Source organism: Sceloporus occidentalis, unplaced genomic scaffold, assembly GCF_023333645.1.
Source record: "Sceloporus occidentalis isolate IW3139 unplaced genomic scaffold, rSceOcc1.0.p SCAF_1, whole genome shotgun sequence".
Taxonomy (NCBI): Eukaryota; Metazoa; Chordata; class Lepidosauria; order Squamata; family Phrynosomatidae; genus Sceloporus; species Sceloporus occidentalis.
In genome coordinates this window covers 36,170,821-36,186,949 of record NW_028316981.1, presented here as the reverse complement: position 1 = coordinate 36,186,949, position 16,129 = coordinate 36,170,821, and the positions used below count along the sequence as shown (strand labels likewise).

At 38.1% G+C, this 16,129-nt stretch overlaps 1 protein-coding gene across 1 annotated transcript in view; it reads left to right on the top strand.

Annotated features, from left to right (window-relative positions):
* The window catches only part of TMF1 (TATA element modulatory factor 1), a 34,746-nt gene that overhangs the window by 7,990 nt on the left and 10,627 nt on the right, over nt 1–16,129 (top strand). Inside the window, exons 3-13 of the mRNA XM_089519306.1 lie at nt 1,287–1,390; nt 2,486–2,612; nt 3,015–3,120; nt 4,396–4,538; nt 5,493–5,659; nt 5,852–6,008; nt 7,060–7,152; nt 7,722–7,878; nt 9,758–9,950; nt 15,078–15,147; nt 15,238–15,330. Coding sequence (XP_089375432.1) covers nt 1,287–1,390; nt 2,486–2,612; nt 3,015–3,120; nt 4,396–4,538; nt 5,493–5,659; nt 5,852–6,008; nt 7,060–7,152; nt 7,722–7,878; nt 9,758–9,950; nt 15,078–15,147; nt 15,238–15,330 — 1,410 coding nt within the window. The remainder of the gene's footprint in view (nt 1–1,286; nt 1,391–2,485; nt 2,613–3,014; nt 3,121–4,395; nt 4,539–5,492; nt 5,660–5,851; nt 6,009–7,059; nt 7,153–7,721; nt 7,879–9,757; nt 9,951–15,077; nt 15,148–15,237; nt 15,331–16,129) is intronic.

Genomic DNA, 16,129 nt, shown 5'->3' with positions numbered 1-16,129 from the left:
AACTGGTGGTTTTCACTGTGTTTTTCTATTTCCCTCTTGAAGTGCTTAATGGCCACATAATATGCTAGAAAAGAGCTGTAGTAGATTCAACTGGTGATTTGATTGTTGGGCTGTTCTTGTTGTATCACTGAACCTAGTTTGCTGTTTTTTATGCATCTCTCTGTTTGCTGTGAATATGTGGTAAGGCTGAGTGGGGAAGGAGAAAAGATTATTTGTTTGCTTTATTGCATGATAAATTCTGCACTTCTAATCCTTATATGTACACAAAATTGAATCCTGTGGATTAAATCACTCTTGTCAAAGTGGTGGCCTGTGGCTTGATACTGGCCAGCAAGCCATTGGCTGTCACTCCACAGAGAACTTTCTGATGAGTACAATAATAATACTGTTGCCTGGCACATTGGGAACATGACTGGTCATCAACATCTGATAGCAAGGGAAGCATTGGATTAAATTACAGTTGACATAAAAACTATGGTTACTTCTACTTTGTTCAGATGCACTTGTTTAAACTCCAGGTGAAATTATTGGTCATAGAAAAGTGTTTAGTTAGAAATAAATTTGATCTTAATTTTGTTATAGAAGTAGCCTATTGTTCAGATTGGGAGCATACTACATTAACACAGATTGGGAGTATACTACTGTCCCTTCCCATTTTGTGTACTTGCAAGTTGTTTCTGATGAAAGCAACTCTATCACAGGGTTTTCTTGGTAAGAATTGTTCAGAAGAGGTTTGTCATTGCCTTCCTTTGAGGCTGAGACCATTTGACCTTCCTCTGAGGCCCAAGGTCACCCTTTCCATGGCTGAGTGGGAATTCATACCCAGGTCTCCAAGAGTAGTAGTCCAACAGTCAGACCACTACACTATCCTGGTTCTTCCCTCTTCACACCTGTGTATATTTTATACTTGAAGCAACCCCATGAAGTAGGTTAGGTTGAGAGAGTGTGATTGGCTCAGGTTGACACAGTGGCCTTTGTATTTAAGTGCAAATTTGAATTTGCATCTCTCCAAATCTAGTAACAGTCTTGATTGCAACAGTAGCACTTCACTTCACATCACTTCTATATATAGTATAGTTTTATTTGTACAGATAAAGGAAATCAGTATCGTAGAATTCACATGCTTTGCAAAAGCCCCCAAACAGCCACAGCTGTGTAATATGAAATATCTTTATGTTGCTTTTTAAAATAATTGAAGTTTGGAAGTTTGATTTGGTGCTGCTGCCCAAAGAGACCTTACACGCATTGTACTAGCCTTCTCACCTCCTATATAAAATATTTTTCAGATTATTGATTCCTTGACAGAGAAACTGGAGATGCGAGAAAACCGGCTATTAAGCATTAGTAAAGAGAAGGCATACCTTGAAGAAGCTTGTGATAACTTTAAAGAGTAAGTTTCAGTGGCTAATGAAATATTGTACTCCCTTTGTTGAATCAGTCCTTTTGGTTCTTTAGCCTGAAACACACAGTCAAAAAAGAGCAGCTTCCATCCGTTTCGGGGGCGGGGCGTGCAGATGATGCACACCCCCAGATTGGCCTGAAGCCACTACAAAAAGGAGTGCAGAAAAAGCATTCCTTGCTTCCGGTTTGTTAACAACCTTGGCGCAGCCCATTTTCAGAGCAGTCTGTGCAGTTGCTGCAATCCCCAGCCAGTTGGGGGCCAGTTGGCGCTGGAGTGGCCAGAGCATTTACATTTAATGGACTGTAGCAGCTCATTTTAAAAACTGGTCAGGGTGTTGAATATCAGTAAACAGAATGGAACCAAATAGCTACAATGGAAATGAGGAACCTGAGATTAGACAAAGCTGTTTCCATTTTTTAACCTGCCCTTGCAGCGTCCCCACCAATTTAGCTGCAGTTCTGATTTTGGGAACACTCCAGTTGTTCCTCTGCAAGCCTTGTCAATAAGGGTCTAATCTGCAGTGCAGAAATAATGCATTTTGACACCACTTTAGCTGCTATGGTTCTATGCTGTGGAATTCAGGGATTTGTAGTTTTGTGAGATATTTAGCCTTCTCTGTCAGAGTTCTGGTGCCACAACAAACTACAAATCATAGGATTCCATGGGTTGGAGTCATGGCAGTTAAAGTCAAACGACATTATTTTTGCAGTGCAGATTAGACTAAGGAGTGTTGTTTTAAGGATTTGAAAAGTGCTAGTGATTAAAAAGGAGCACAATGGGGAAAGCCTGACTATGTAAGCTTTGGAATTGACACTATTACATGAATGGGACTCAACAGAATATTGTACAAAACATTCAGGTAGGATGGAGAAGGTAGAGTCAGCATGCATGCATGTGTATGCGTATCTGTCAAGACCAGATTTTCCTTGAAGAATGGAAGCTCCTCCTTGCTCTCCTGTTCATTTTGTTCTTTAAGGGATGGGGTTTGTTTGTGTGAAGAAGAGGAGATGCATTCATAAGCATAAATACTGCATGAAGTTTGATATGTGAAGCACCATATTGATGTATATATTTTATGCTTAGTGAAATCTTCAAAATGAAAGAAGAGAATAGTAGCATTTCTTCTCTTAAAGCGGAGTTTGCTCAGCGAATAGCAGATGCAGAGAAAAAGGTTCAGTTAGCATGCAAAGAAAGAGACGCTGCTAAAAAGGTAATTAATTCTTCCATACATGAACTATATTTCCCTTTCTTTAATGTGTCATTTGGGAATTTCTTAGAATAAAACTATGAAATCAGATCTAGGTTGAAATGGCAGAACATGTAAGTCCAGTATTAGTAGGGATGGGAGATGGGACAGGGGAAGTGATAGCCAATGTTTTTGTGCCTTTTACTTTTTTAAAAAAAAAAATAAATGTATAAAATCTCAGACCATTTTTCCTGGATTAATTTAGATTACGAATGCATCAGTCTTCAATGTTTAATCCCAAATTCTGGATGTATGTATTTATTATTAAGGATATTGGTGACCAGGTACATTTCTGAATTAGGAAAATTTGAAGTGAAAATATTGTATAACTAGTTGAGAGAATGAATTATTTGTGTTCTTTTTTAGGAAGTAAAGGTTCTCAAAGAAGATCTAGCAACTCGATTGAACAGTAATGAAACTACTGAATTACTAAAGGAGAAAGATGAACAAATCAAAGGATTAATGGAGGAAGGTGGGTATCCTGAGAAGTTGATTTAACATCTATTTAAAATTAACTTGTAGTAAGTGACTACAGTACTTAAATTCAAGAGGTTGATTAAACCCTTTCTCCTCAACCCTGTCTTTTCTAGAAAATATTTAGAACTTGAAAATTTAACATATACTGCTTCCTTGCTCTTGATTTTAAGTCTGTGAATGATTGTAGATAGTGTTACTATTTCAGAAAGCAAAGTTGTGTACAGTCGTGCATGTCAGTGGAATAAATAACTAGCTTTATGCCTTGACAATTACCTCTGAAATTCAGTGAAAGCTTGCTTTGTCCAGGATTGATTGTAACTCATTTTCCTAACATACTGTTGCTGCAACTATATAAAAAACCAAGGAGAATCACCTCAAATTGGCAATCGTCTATTCTCAGAGTGAATTCGTTTTTTCTAAATTTAAGGCTCTCTTTTTCTTTTGCATTTGTGTGTGTTTATGTACATATTTACTGGTGTTCAAGGTCATGTTCAGCTTGTTTGTGAATTTTCTCGCAGCCCTACTTCCTCTGGAATTATGAAATGTAAGGATGGGTCCTAAACTAACATGGAGCATCCTTGATTGCTTAGTGCCTGTAGATTAGTATCTCTCAAAAAATTAGAATTCCAGATCATATGAAGAGCTTTTTAAACTATCAACCTCATCAGGCAGGAGAGTAAGGCAGTTGCAGAGAGAGATGGTGATATTACACTGTCCAAGTTCAAATGTAAAATGTTTGAAAAGAACTCATCTTTTATGATATTCAATTGTTGTAGGAGGTGTGATTGTTTTACTGACTAGTATATCAACAGAATATAGTGAAGATGAAGTACCCAGATTTAAATAATTATAATGTTCATGTTCATCACTGGAAATAAATTACAGCGGGACCTTGGTATCTGCGGGGGATCCATTCCAGACCCCCTTCCCACAGATACCAAAAACTGTGAGACCTCGTTGCCACACTGCCATTAGGGACATTCCCCTAACAATAGTGTCCTGTTGTCACATTGTCCCTAATGGCAGAGCGGCCGTGTGCACATGCTGCCATTGGGGACAGTGGGGGCTGTTCCTAATGGTGGCATAACTGCATGCATGCGCCACCATTGCAAACAATGGGGGCTTGCTATCTGTGGATGCTTAAATCCGTAGAGTCAAATATTTAGGTAAATTGGGTTGTTAAGTAGACAGTCAAGAAACATGTATAAAAGTAAAGGATATATGTTAAATAACCCATTGATCTCCAGCTAATCAGACTGTTCTTTTTCAGGAGAAAAGCTTTCAAAACATCAGTTACAAAGTTCTAACATCATCAAGAAACTAAGAGCAAAAGAGAAGGAAAGAGAAAATATTAATACAAAGCAGAATAAAAAAATTAAAGAATTAGAAGATGAGTTGCAGCATCTGAAGCAGGTTGGGCAAATTCATAGAAGGGCAGTTTTGACTGTTTCTGAGTCTATCTGAGGCTAGAAGAGTTGGCTCTTCCCAGATGTATTACATCTTTTGCCATATACATTTCTATTCTCATAAGATATACTGAATCATATTTTTTACCTTAAAGGTATATTCCCAGGTCATAAAATTATAAACCTAGTCTGTAACAGCACTATTGTCATAATTGCAAATGTTTTCCCTAACTGGACCCCCCCCCCCCCCCTGCGTAAGGGAAAAAACACATATGCTTGAGCACCATTATTCTCTTCTGGCGTGGCTTTCAGCCTTTGCGCATATTGCGCCCATGTATGACGCACTGTACATAGTTACATATTCATAACTACATCTGCCATGTAGGATCTCGGCCACCGTTTTTGTTTTCATAATTACAGGCAAAGGTGTGTAAGTCTTTTTCAGCATAAAAAGGTGCTATAGTAGTTCTGTAGATCTTTTTATATTTTTTTATTGAGTTATCTTGGAAGCTTTACTTTTTTAAATGAATATGTAGAATAGGCTAAATATGTTGTTGTACTTAATTTAAAAAGCCACAACATACTTCATTGAGGGTTTTTAGTGACAAAACCAATGAGGATTATTAATAGCAGTACAATGAGCAAGTAGTACAGTACAGTATAAATATTTTGGTTGCAAATCCAGGTATTGTTTGATGAGGGGAATAATTCTCTCCCTTCTACTTGCCATCTCTTGCATTGAATGATATTTCTCCATTTCTCCCTAAATCTAACTATGTTTGGGTTTTTTCCTTTTTATTAAAGTTTATTTCACAATACATAATATATCATTACTATGTTTGTGATTGTGTTCAGAAGTGCCTTTCCTTTTTAAAAATAAAATAATTCTAATTACATAGTTTAACTGCTGACTATTTTTAACTGACGGGAAACCGATTTTAATGGTCTATCACTTTAACAGGTATTGGATGGCAAAGAGGAACTTGAAAAACAACATAGAGAGAACATTAAGCAGTTAAATAGCGTGGTTGAACGCCAGGAGAAAGATCTGGTCAAACTCCAGACAGATCTTGAAGATCTTGAAGAAAAGAACCGAAGTGTTCAAGCAGCTCTTGATAGTGCATACAAGTAAGACTACATTCATAAAAATAAACAATAAATAAAAAGAAGAAAAAATATTTTCAGACCTAGGAGAAATTATTCTTACTTGAAAGTTCCTCTGTAGTGTACTCTAAAGTACAATTTTGGTTAGATTTCAGAATACAGAAATGCTGTTCTTGAGCTGAATTCTAATGTGACTCTACCTCCCCCACCCCCCAGAGAACTTGCAGATCTTCATAAAGTCAATGCTGCAAAGGACTGTGAGGCACAAGAAGCAGCCCTAAGTTATGAAATGAAAGTGAAGGAGGAACTGGGCTTAGCTTTAGAAAAGGCTCAAGAAGAAGCTCGTCAGCAGCAAGAGGCGTTAGCAATTCAGGTCAGTGGTAGACAACGTGACTAATGCTTGCAAATGTTTTTATTGTCGGTGTGTGAGTGAAAGTCATACAAGTGGACCCCCCAACATTTGGGATAATCACAAGCAGGAATGCATAGAATCATAGAGTTGGAAGAGACCGCAAGGGCCATCCAATCCGACCGAAGCACGGGCAGTTTTTTAAATTAGCGGAAAGCTATTGAAATGCAGCAAACCACAACAGGAATATTTGGCCCTACAGATATAGTGTAAGTCACATTGTTTCCTTGTGATTCTGACTGAAAATACTAATTCCTTAAACATCGTTGTAGGTGAGATAGTTACAAGTGTTGCATGTGCCCAATGAATCATTTTAAATCATGACTTTTTAATTTGTTCATGCACCCTTATGAATGTAGTTTATGGTTTTATACAGTGGGCCTTTCTCTTATGCGGGGGATTCGTTCCGCTCACCACCACCACCACCCCCGTTTAAGAGAAAAAGCGCGTAAGCTCAAGCCCCATGAGAAGCAATGGAGCTCATGCCCACGGTGCGCCCCATTACTCCTTCCGGGATGCGGGAGGCATTTTTCCGGTGCGGCTTCCAGCATATGCTGGAAACCACGTATGACGCAGGCATACTGTAGTATTGTATTTTAACTGTGAGTTTATGTGTTTTAATTGTTTTGTATTTTATCGTGCTGTACCTTGTCTTGAGGAGAGATGGGAAAGAAAGAATAATAATACAGTCGGCCCTTCTTATACATGGATTTCTTATACACGGATTCAAGCATCCACAGTTTGAAAATGTTAAAAAGTATAAATTTCAAATATCAAACCTTGATTTTCCATTTTTTATAATAGATACCATTTTGCTATGTCATCCACGGATTTTGTTATCCACGGGGCATCTTGGAACCAAACCCCAGCGTATAACAAGGGTCCACTTGTTGTTGTTGTTGTTGTTGTTGTTATTATTATTATTATTATTGCAAACTGGAATTCCTGAATGTCATTGGGGCATGCTAAAAGGAAAAGGAGTGCAGTACATTGTATCTTTATTCCTGCTTTGTAGGTGGCAGACCTGAGACTGGCTCTGCAACGTGCAGAACAACAAACAGCTAGAAAGGAGGATTATTTACACCAAGAAATTAATGAACTTCAACAGGTATTGTAATGGTTATTCTTTGAACGTCAGATTGTTTTTCCATCCTAGGAAATACTAGAAGAAGTGTTTCCAATTCGTGCAGGGCTCATCTTTAATCTTTCTCCATCAAATCAAAACATACCAGAATGTATTTTAAAAGAGAACGAGACAGAAAGACATGTTTTGTTTGTTCTGCTTGTGCCTCAGTATATCTCTAAGGTTGTTTGGTAATGCTAGGACATGAGTGTGGTGTCTTGATCATTTATTGGGGCAGCACGTTTTAGGTTAGTTGACTTCAGTTCAGGAGCAACTGATTTCTCTAGTTTTTTAAAAAGCTGCATTAGTTACTTCCCCACAATCTCTCATAGTCAGTCTGAGCAGGAGAGATATACCAATGGCTATGAGTTTCATATTTGTGTACAATATCTACTGTAGATGTTAATGAATGCTAAATGTGTACTATGGCTTAAATTCTGCATTGCATTAATGGCTGTAACAGTGAGTGTGGTACAGCAACTAGAATCACTTTAAATCATTTTATTCATGGTATTTTAGGTCATCATTGGTACTTACCCACTTTATTATTTCAGAGACTTCAAGAGGCAGAGTCTCGTAACCAAGAGTTAAGTCAAAGTGTTACATCTGCTACAAGGCCCCTGCTCAGGCAGATAGAAAACTTGCAAGCAACCCTGGGAGCACAAACATTAGCATGGGAGAAACTGGAGAAGAATCTTTCCGATAGGCTTGGTAAGGCATCAGGTTGTCATCCATTGGTTGAATTGGGGTGTGAATTAAGAACCTCAGTGCAAAGCACAATTTAAATAACTAGGTCTGTATGACTGCTCACTAGAGAAGTTGAGTAGGCAAGGATTTCTTGTTGGAATTTGGTTAATGGTCTGTCTGATTTAATTGAGTGGTGTTCCTGATTTTGTTCTTCTGGATGTTACCCTTTCTGCTGTGTAAAAGTTGGCTGCTGGTCCCTATACATTGTAAAGAGAGTTGGGCAATTCACAAGTTTATACCAGTCTTGACTCTGAATTGAAAGTGTAAAAAATACTTCCCCCAAAATTGAAAAGCTATTTGGCTTATTTCCAAGACAGCCAGAATTGTCCCTATTGACAATCTAGTGATAGCACTTTTCCTCCTGCTCTTGCCATGGCTAGTGAGAGGCAGACAGCAGTTTCTTGTTGTGCGGCAGCAGTAGCCTCTGCTAAGTGTAGGTTTTATTCCTCTTTGCTTCAGTAGCTGCCTAGATGGGGTAAGGATAAGGGATGGGATAAGCCTGGCAAGGGAGGCATTTGATGGAGGTAAATTGGTGGAAATATAGTGCTTTTCTAACTGTGATTTAAAGTCTTCTCTGAAAAGAGTATTATGAAACCTTACAAATCATCCCAAGATGAAAAGTAAGAGTTTTAGTGACATTGCTAATTGTGAACAAGACTTTATACAACTGCCTATCATTAGTTGACTGCCTGCCTTAGCAGGAGCATGCAAACAGTCTCCTGGTCTGTGTGTCCACTTTAAGAGATATTATGGGTAAAAGATCCTAAATGAAGAAGGAGCATAGGCCCTGCACAGATGGCCCTTTGTGGTGCACCCATGATGTACTAGGGTTGCCTCGGGCAGCGCATGCACACACCCCGCAATCCCACCACGTGACGAGGGCATCGCAGCTGCGCAGCACCTCCCACGCGGCACGCACAGCTATGACATTGCAGCTGCGTAGCATCCAAACAGCGCTGTGCAGCTGCAACGCCATCAGGACGTCTTTGTAGGTTTGCAGCGGCACAACTGCGCCGCAAAAAGGAGCCACCTTTTAATGCTCCTTTGTTGCTGCGCAGCAGCGTCGCACAGTTTGGTTGCTGCGGCACTGCTGTGGAGCAAAGAGAGGCGCCTCCTCAGCACCTCTTTCTGGTGTTCTGTACCCTGCCATAGAGATCTATTGGTGGGCCAACCCTCATCCATATTCTCCTCTTCTGTCAGCCCTGAATTCTCACCTATGTTGGGACAATGTGCCCTCCAGACTAGTTGGACTGAAGCTCCAAGCATATCTCTTTCTCTCTCCCTCTCTCTCACACACACACACTTCTGCATGTGCAAGTCAGGCTGGACAGAGAACTGTCCTGACAGAGTACAGTTGACACTCTTCATCCTTTTTGTGGGAAAGCAGCTCAAACAAAGATTCAGGCAGAAACCATACATGCCTTACATCCATGTTACCATGTGTGCAACACATGTGAGGGACAATCTAGGCAGTATGTTTAAGACAAAATAGAAGCTTTGTGAGGAGGAGTGAGATTTTCATCAGCAATTCAGCACAGGAGTGAAAAGTTAAATCTTCCACTCCATGCAACTCAAGTTCTCACTGCATTCCCCCCGTTTGTTTTTAAAGTAAAAAATGAGACTTCTTCAGTTCAGACTCACTTTTAACAATTCAACTAGCTCTCTCCACTTGAAAGTGAAGCTGCAGACAGCTTAGTTGGTCATATAGCTCCAGAGGGAGATGTTATCAGAGAAACCATCAGAACCTATACCATGTTTATCTATATCTTTGTTATCCCAAGTCACAGCTAAATGTCAGCTAGTAATATTGGGTAGTGCACTATATTTGTTCTCTTGCTACTAGGGGAATCTCAAACTGCCCTGGCAGCACAGACTGAAAGAGAACGCGCAGCTACAGAAGAACTTCTTTCCAATAAAATCCAGCTTTCTTCCACTGAATCACAAAATAGTATCCTGAGGCAAGAAAACAGTCGCCTTCAAGCTCAACTAGAAGGAGAGAAAGCCAGGCTTAAGAAACTAGAAAATGAAAATAATCGGTAAATTACTTTTACAGTTTATAGTAATTTTTTGTAGATATATGCACATGGTTCAAGTAGCAAATGTATGAACAATGCTACTTTAAAAATGAAGCTTTTTTATTTTATTGGGATTGGTAGCTCTAATCCTGTAGGAAACGTAAAGTATCATGAGATAAGTTGTAGCCTTAAAAATTAGTTAATTTGTGATGAAAATGTGGAACTAGAGTTGTGCATAATTCATTGAAACCATCTCAGTAGAACCTGAATCCATCTGCAATGCACATGCTTGCTGTTCCTTTAACAAATGGTGTTACCATTAATGCATGCCAGCATGTGCACTTTTTCAGCCACAAAACCGTACATTAAAAGGAGTCTTTTAATGCAGATCGTGGTATACCAAAGTTTGCAGCCTTAATAAAATTTGAAGATTAAAAATACAGTTAATCTATTAGTGAGTAAATAATTGACGAGAATTAAAATATACATTGCAAATGTCAGACTGGGATTTCCAGTTGCTCATTATGGGAACTGCAATAAATCCAAAAGATAGCAACTTTGAAAAGAAGGATAAATCAAGTAAAATAGTATCCCCAAATAATAAAGAAATGCATAGAATACAGTATGTATTCTTATTGTTGTGTGCCTTCCAGTCGTTCCTTATTCAGAGAAACCCTGTCACCACTCTGAAATTTGTTCAGCGTGGGTTTGCCTTTGCCTTCTTCTGAGGCTGAGACGGTGTGACTTGCTCAAGTTTGCCCAGTGAGTTTCCTTGGCTGGCTGGGAGGGGGTTTGAACACATATCTCCAGAGTCATAGTTCAACACTCAAACCACTACACCATGGTGGGTCTCTGTGTATATGTAATAGCCCTCAAAAGGAAAGGCAAATAACAACCCAAAATATAATGGATAAGCCTGTGAGTATATAAGTAATTGAGAAAGGAAGCTGATATTGGGCCCAAAAGCTGATACAGGCCCAAGGCATTAAAAATCCAGAGTTGATTTGCATGGAGATGAAAAAGGCTTTGAGGAACTGCAAGAGTGTTTTGGAGAGAGGATGAGAACATCTTCTGAACCAAAAAAGAGTTTGGGTTTGGGAAGGATGATGTAGAAAGAGATAATAAAGACAAAAATAAAGACTTAAGGAAGGAGACAAAAGGGACATTGTTAAGGTGTGGATGAACCACAAAACAGAAAGAAAAGGAAATAATTGGTCTACAGACCAACCTGAAGAAAAGAAACAATGTACTGTATATACTCATATGTAGGTCTAGAAATTTTGGTCCAAAAATTGACCCTACAAACCTGGGTTGGCTTTTATGGATTAGTCTAAGTATTGTACTTAAGCTCTTCTCAAAAAAGGAACCTTCCCTTTCTCTGAGTAGAGTGGTGCTGGCGAGAGCTTAGTCTGCCCTGAGAGCACCTAAAAGAAGCCCCCTGTACTTGTTCTGCTGTGGCACCACTTCTGACCTTTTTTGAGTGCCTGGGCAGGAAAGGGGCAGTGGTGGCAGTTCTTTGGAGCTTCTCATCAAAGACACACTGAGAGGAATCAGGCTCTGAAGGATCTGAATAAGACATTTGTACATGTTTGTCAGCTTTTCTGGGTTAAAACCAGGCAAAGTTATCACATTAAAGTTAAATGCTGTAATCACTATTAATGTCGTTGCCATTTTCTTTGCTTTGCCTTTTCATCTTTTTTTACATGGGTGCCTGGTTGCCTCCCCCACACATTGCACAGTCACCATTTAACATAGTTCCCTCCTCATCCATCCAACCTTTCAGGTGAGCACTAACAGTTATGCTTGCCCAAAGAATGGAGTGGGAAATATAGAAAGAAGCTACATTGTGAAGCTTTGTGTAGGTTGAAAGCTCCCTTAAAGAAAGCCAAGTTAATTGTTCAAGTAGAAGACAAAGGGGAAAGTTGAACCTTTTGTATTGGCATTTTTAATAATAATAATAACAACAACAACAACAATGGGTTTTATTTATATACCGCCCTATCACTGGGAATCCGAGCGGTTTACAACAGAGGGGATAATAGACAGTTCCCTGCCCTCAGGCTTACAATCTAAAAGACATGACACAAAAGGAAAAGGGAAGGGGGAGGGGATCAGGTCCAGCAGTTCTTCTCTCCCTCTGAGGCCTGGACCAAGGCAGATGGACCGGAGGGAGGGCTCTTCTTCTTCAGGCTAGCCCATTTTTAGCTGTAACCAGGGGCAGATTTAATAGGCAGAAAAGGATTTATTTCTTTATTATATTTATTAATATCCCACTTCTCCCCCAAAACTGGAACTGAAAGTGGGTTCTGTGATTGGTGATTAGTTTTAGCAAAGGAGCCTCATATTTGACAAAAACAATCAGATTACAAGCTTAAAACAAGATGTGGAAAGGGTTTCAAAGATTAAACAATGTGAATGTAGTTTTTTGGTTAATAACATTCAGAAAAGTATATGTGGCATGTATTTCTGTGACTGCACCTCTCAGGTAAGATAATTTGGCAGCATTAACTGAGAGAAAAAAAAAGATAATGAGAAAACAGTTTATCTACAAATGTGTTTGCAGACAATCCCATGTATTTCTGCCTTTAAAGCCAATATGCTCTAATGGCATTCATGTCTGCCAAGAATATATTTTTTATTTGTGCAGTGCAGTATACCTCTTTCAGAATTTCAGGGTATATTGTAACAATCAAGTGTACACTCAATTGGCATTCTGTAAATCCTATTAATCTGTACCTTCATTGATGCGAAATTTGAATAACCCTGACTGCCAAGTGTGGCACATTTTGTGCTATATCAGCACATTTCAAAAAATATTTTCTACTGACTACTTTCTTCTTTTTTTAAAGTTTTATTGGTATTATAGCATACATAAACATACATAAACATATATAAAATACTAAATCACATACACTTACTGTATATACTCAAATATAAGTCGACCTCATGTATAAACCGATGGCAGATTGTGTGGCCAAAATGATGGATTTTGATGTGACCCATAGATAAATCAAGGGTAAGACTTAAGAGCATGTAACAAAGGATCTAAAGGATGAAGGAAAGGAGAACAGTGCCAAAGAACTTAGAAAATTCCAGCAGGCATAACTAAAGGATGGCTGGATAAGAGAATAGAGGGGGGACAGTGCTTCAAGGACAGATGACACTCTTGCCTTTTACCAGGGAATGATTCCTTTTTTAAAGAAAGAGTTAAAGCAAAGTACCTATATTGACCCATGGATAAGTCAACTCAGTTTTTTTGAGTCAATTTTTGACTAAAATTTCAAGACTTATATATGAGCAACTACAGTACTTTCTATTCCTTAATTCTCCCACACTTTCTATATTACCGTAATCTAAATTTAAAAGTATACTCAACCTGTTTCTATTACAACTCGTACTGTACTATATTGACCAAGCTAGCTTTGGATTATCCCTTTCTTCCTTCACCTCCCGTTTTCTCTACTGAATCCTTTCCAGTTCTTTCAATGACTATCCTTCTTTACTCCTAACTACCCATCTCTCTCTTCCTTTCATACATCCTTCTTCATATAAACTTCCTTCTCCTATATTTCCCTTTAATTCATTCTAATCTTCTTTCACATATCTTCTACACTCACTATAACCTCCTTTCACTTACTGTTTCCATACCAGTTCATTCTTTCTCTGTAAATACAATCCGAGGACTATATTGTTAGCATCCAGATCAATGTATTTAATCTTCATGCTTATGACATTTATTCAATGTATCCTTCCTATCTTACAGTATTGATTATTAACTGTAACTTCTTTTGTGATGCTTTAATTTTCCATTTAGCATGTTTGTTACTTATCATTTTACTAGCTACTAATTATCTTTCCTCTTAAATCTATACATTTATCACTTTAATGTCATTGATACTACATTTTTATCTTATCATTCTACTTAACAATCTGTAAATCCTTCTACTGTCCACTGACTCCCCTTTTGAGACATAAATCTTACAACATCGTTCTAGTCTGATTCGAATTTTTTCAAATTGCCATCTGTCAATAGTGTTGTTAATTTATCACACACACACACACATATATATATATATATATATATATATATATATATATATTTTCAATCCATTCTTCAACTTCTGGGTCTTCTTTCCAATGTCTTGCTAATGTCATTCTAGCTGCAACAATTAAGTGAAATATAACTCTGCCATACTGTAGCATCCAACATATTTAACAAATATACTCCAGATTTAAATTAAAATACTATATTAAAAATATTACATATTGTTTTATGAATTCCCAGCCAATATTTCTTGATTTTTATATATATAATTGTGTGTATAAAATACATAACATGTTTATAAACCAACCAATTATAGACATACAAACCTCCGTCTGCTCCTTCTTCTCCGGCTCCTTCCCGAACTCCGCTCCATTCTCTGGACCCTCTCCGACCTCTGTCTGCTCCTTCTCCTCTGGCTCCCAATAGTTCTTGATTTTTTTACAACAATACCATATGTGAAAAAAAGTCCCTTTTTCTTTTGCACACTTCCAACACTTATTATTCAATCCATATATCTTGGCCAACTTGTCTGGTGTTAAATACCAGCGATATAACATTTTATAGTAATCTCTTATATTTTGACTTTCAGAGTAACATAGCCTCTTTGACCATGTAAGTTCCTACTGTGCCAATTCAGTGGTGTGTCTGATATTTTGTGCCCATACAGTCTGCCCTTCTCTTATGCAGGGGATCCGTTCCGGACCCCCTGTGTAAGAGAAAAAATGCGGATGCTCAAGCCCTATTCAAACGAATGGGGTTCGTGCCCGTGGCGGCAGGGTGCAGGGCACACGCCACTGGGAGTGCGCCCCATTCATGCGAATGGGACGCGTTGCACCATGCACTCCCGCACAGCTTTGAGCATATGCTCAAAGCCGTGTATAGAGTGCCCGCGTATAATGTGGGCGCACTGTACTATTATATTATTTTTTACCACTTCTTTTTCCATTTCAATTTTCAACAAATATTTATATAGTTTTGATAGCATACTTCTATTTTCTGAGTCCAGTATTTCTTCTAATTCTGTTCTATGTAGTTCACTATTATTTAATAATAATATTAATGTTAATATTGAATACTGACAGTACTTTCTGTTTCATATACAGGTATGAAGTTGAGTTGGAAAACCTCAAGGAAGAATATGTGAAAACAGTTGAAGAATCAAAGAAAGAAAAGGTTTCTTTAATATATACAGCTCTTTGGTATAATGTTCCTTCATCAAGTAGAGTTCTCAGTAAATAAAACAATACATTATCCTTTCTGTAGATGCTGTTGGCTACTCAGCTAGAAATGGAAAAAATGAAGGTTGAACAAGAAAAAAAGAAAGCAATTTTTGTACAAGAAACGGCAAGAGAGAAGGTATTTGTCTACACTAATCATTTCCCATAATTTTGATATGACACAATCCTTAAAATTAAGGCATTGGTTGGGGAAGATGGGCCTTTCCAGCATATTAGCTTTCAATTTTTGTATATCTTGATAGTTCCATTCTCCTGTCTCAAAATAAGGTTAGTCAAGCTGATTTGGGTTTGGTTTATGTCCATTTTGGTCAAACATATATGTAATTTTTTTTGGCATTTATACTTCTTAGGAGCCTTCCTTCTGTGGCTCCAGTCTGTAGTCTTTGTACAAATGGCCTGTATGTCTAACTTGCCTTCTCTTTTCCTTGGATTTCAGCATAGTCCTCACTGGTGTGAACATTACATTAGATCCTCCCACTTCTGTTTTTCTCTGGGTTCAATTTGAGCATACATCATCATTATCATTATTATTATTATTATACTTTATATAGTGCTGTAGATTTACACAGTGCTGTACATATAAACAATAAAATTGATCAAAATGAAACCTGCCAATGGCGTACATTCTACAAAATACATATAAAACAATAGATAATAATACAAGATAGAATTAGATAAAAAATCAGACAAATTAAAAAGATCAAATATCAAATCAAATATCAGATCTGAGATAATAATCAGATAAACAGTCACACAATGCCTGGGAATGCTGTCCTGAACAATATAGTCTTCAACTCAGTTTTGAAACTGGTTAAAGGAGTGATGACCATGATCATGGGGGAAGGAGGTTCCAGGAGTGAGGGGCAGCAAGTGAGAAGGGACGAATCCAGGACGGGGCAGTGGAAATCCTATTTCTT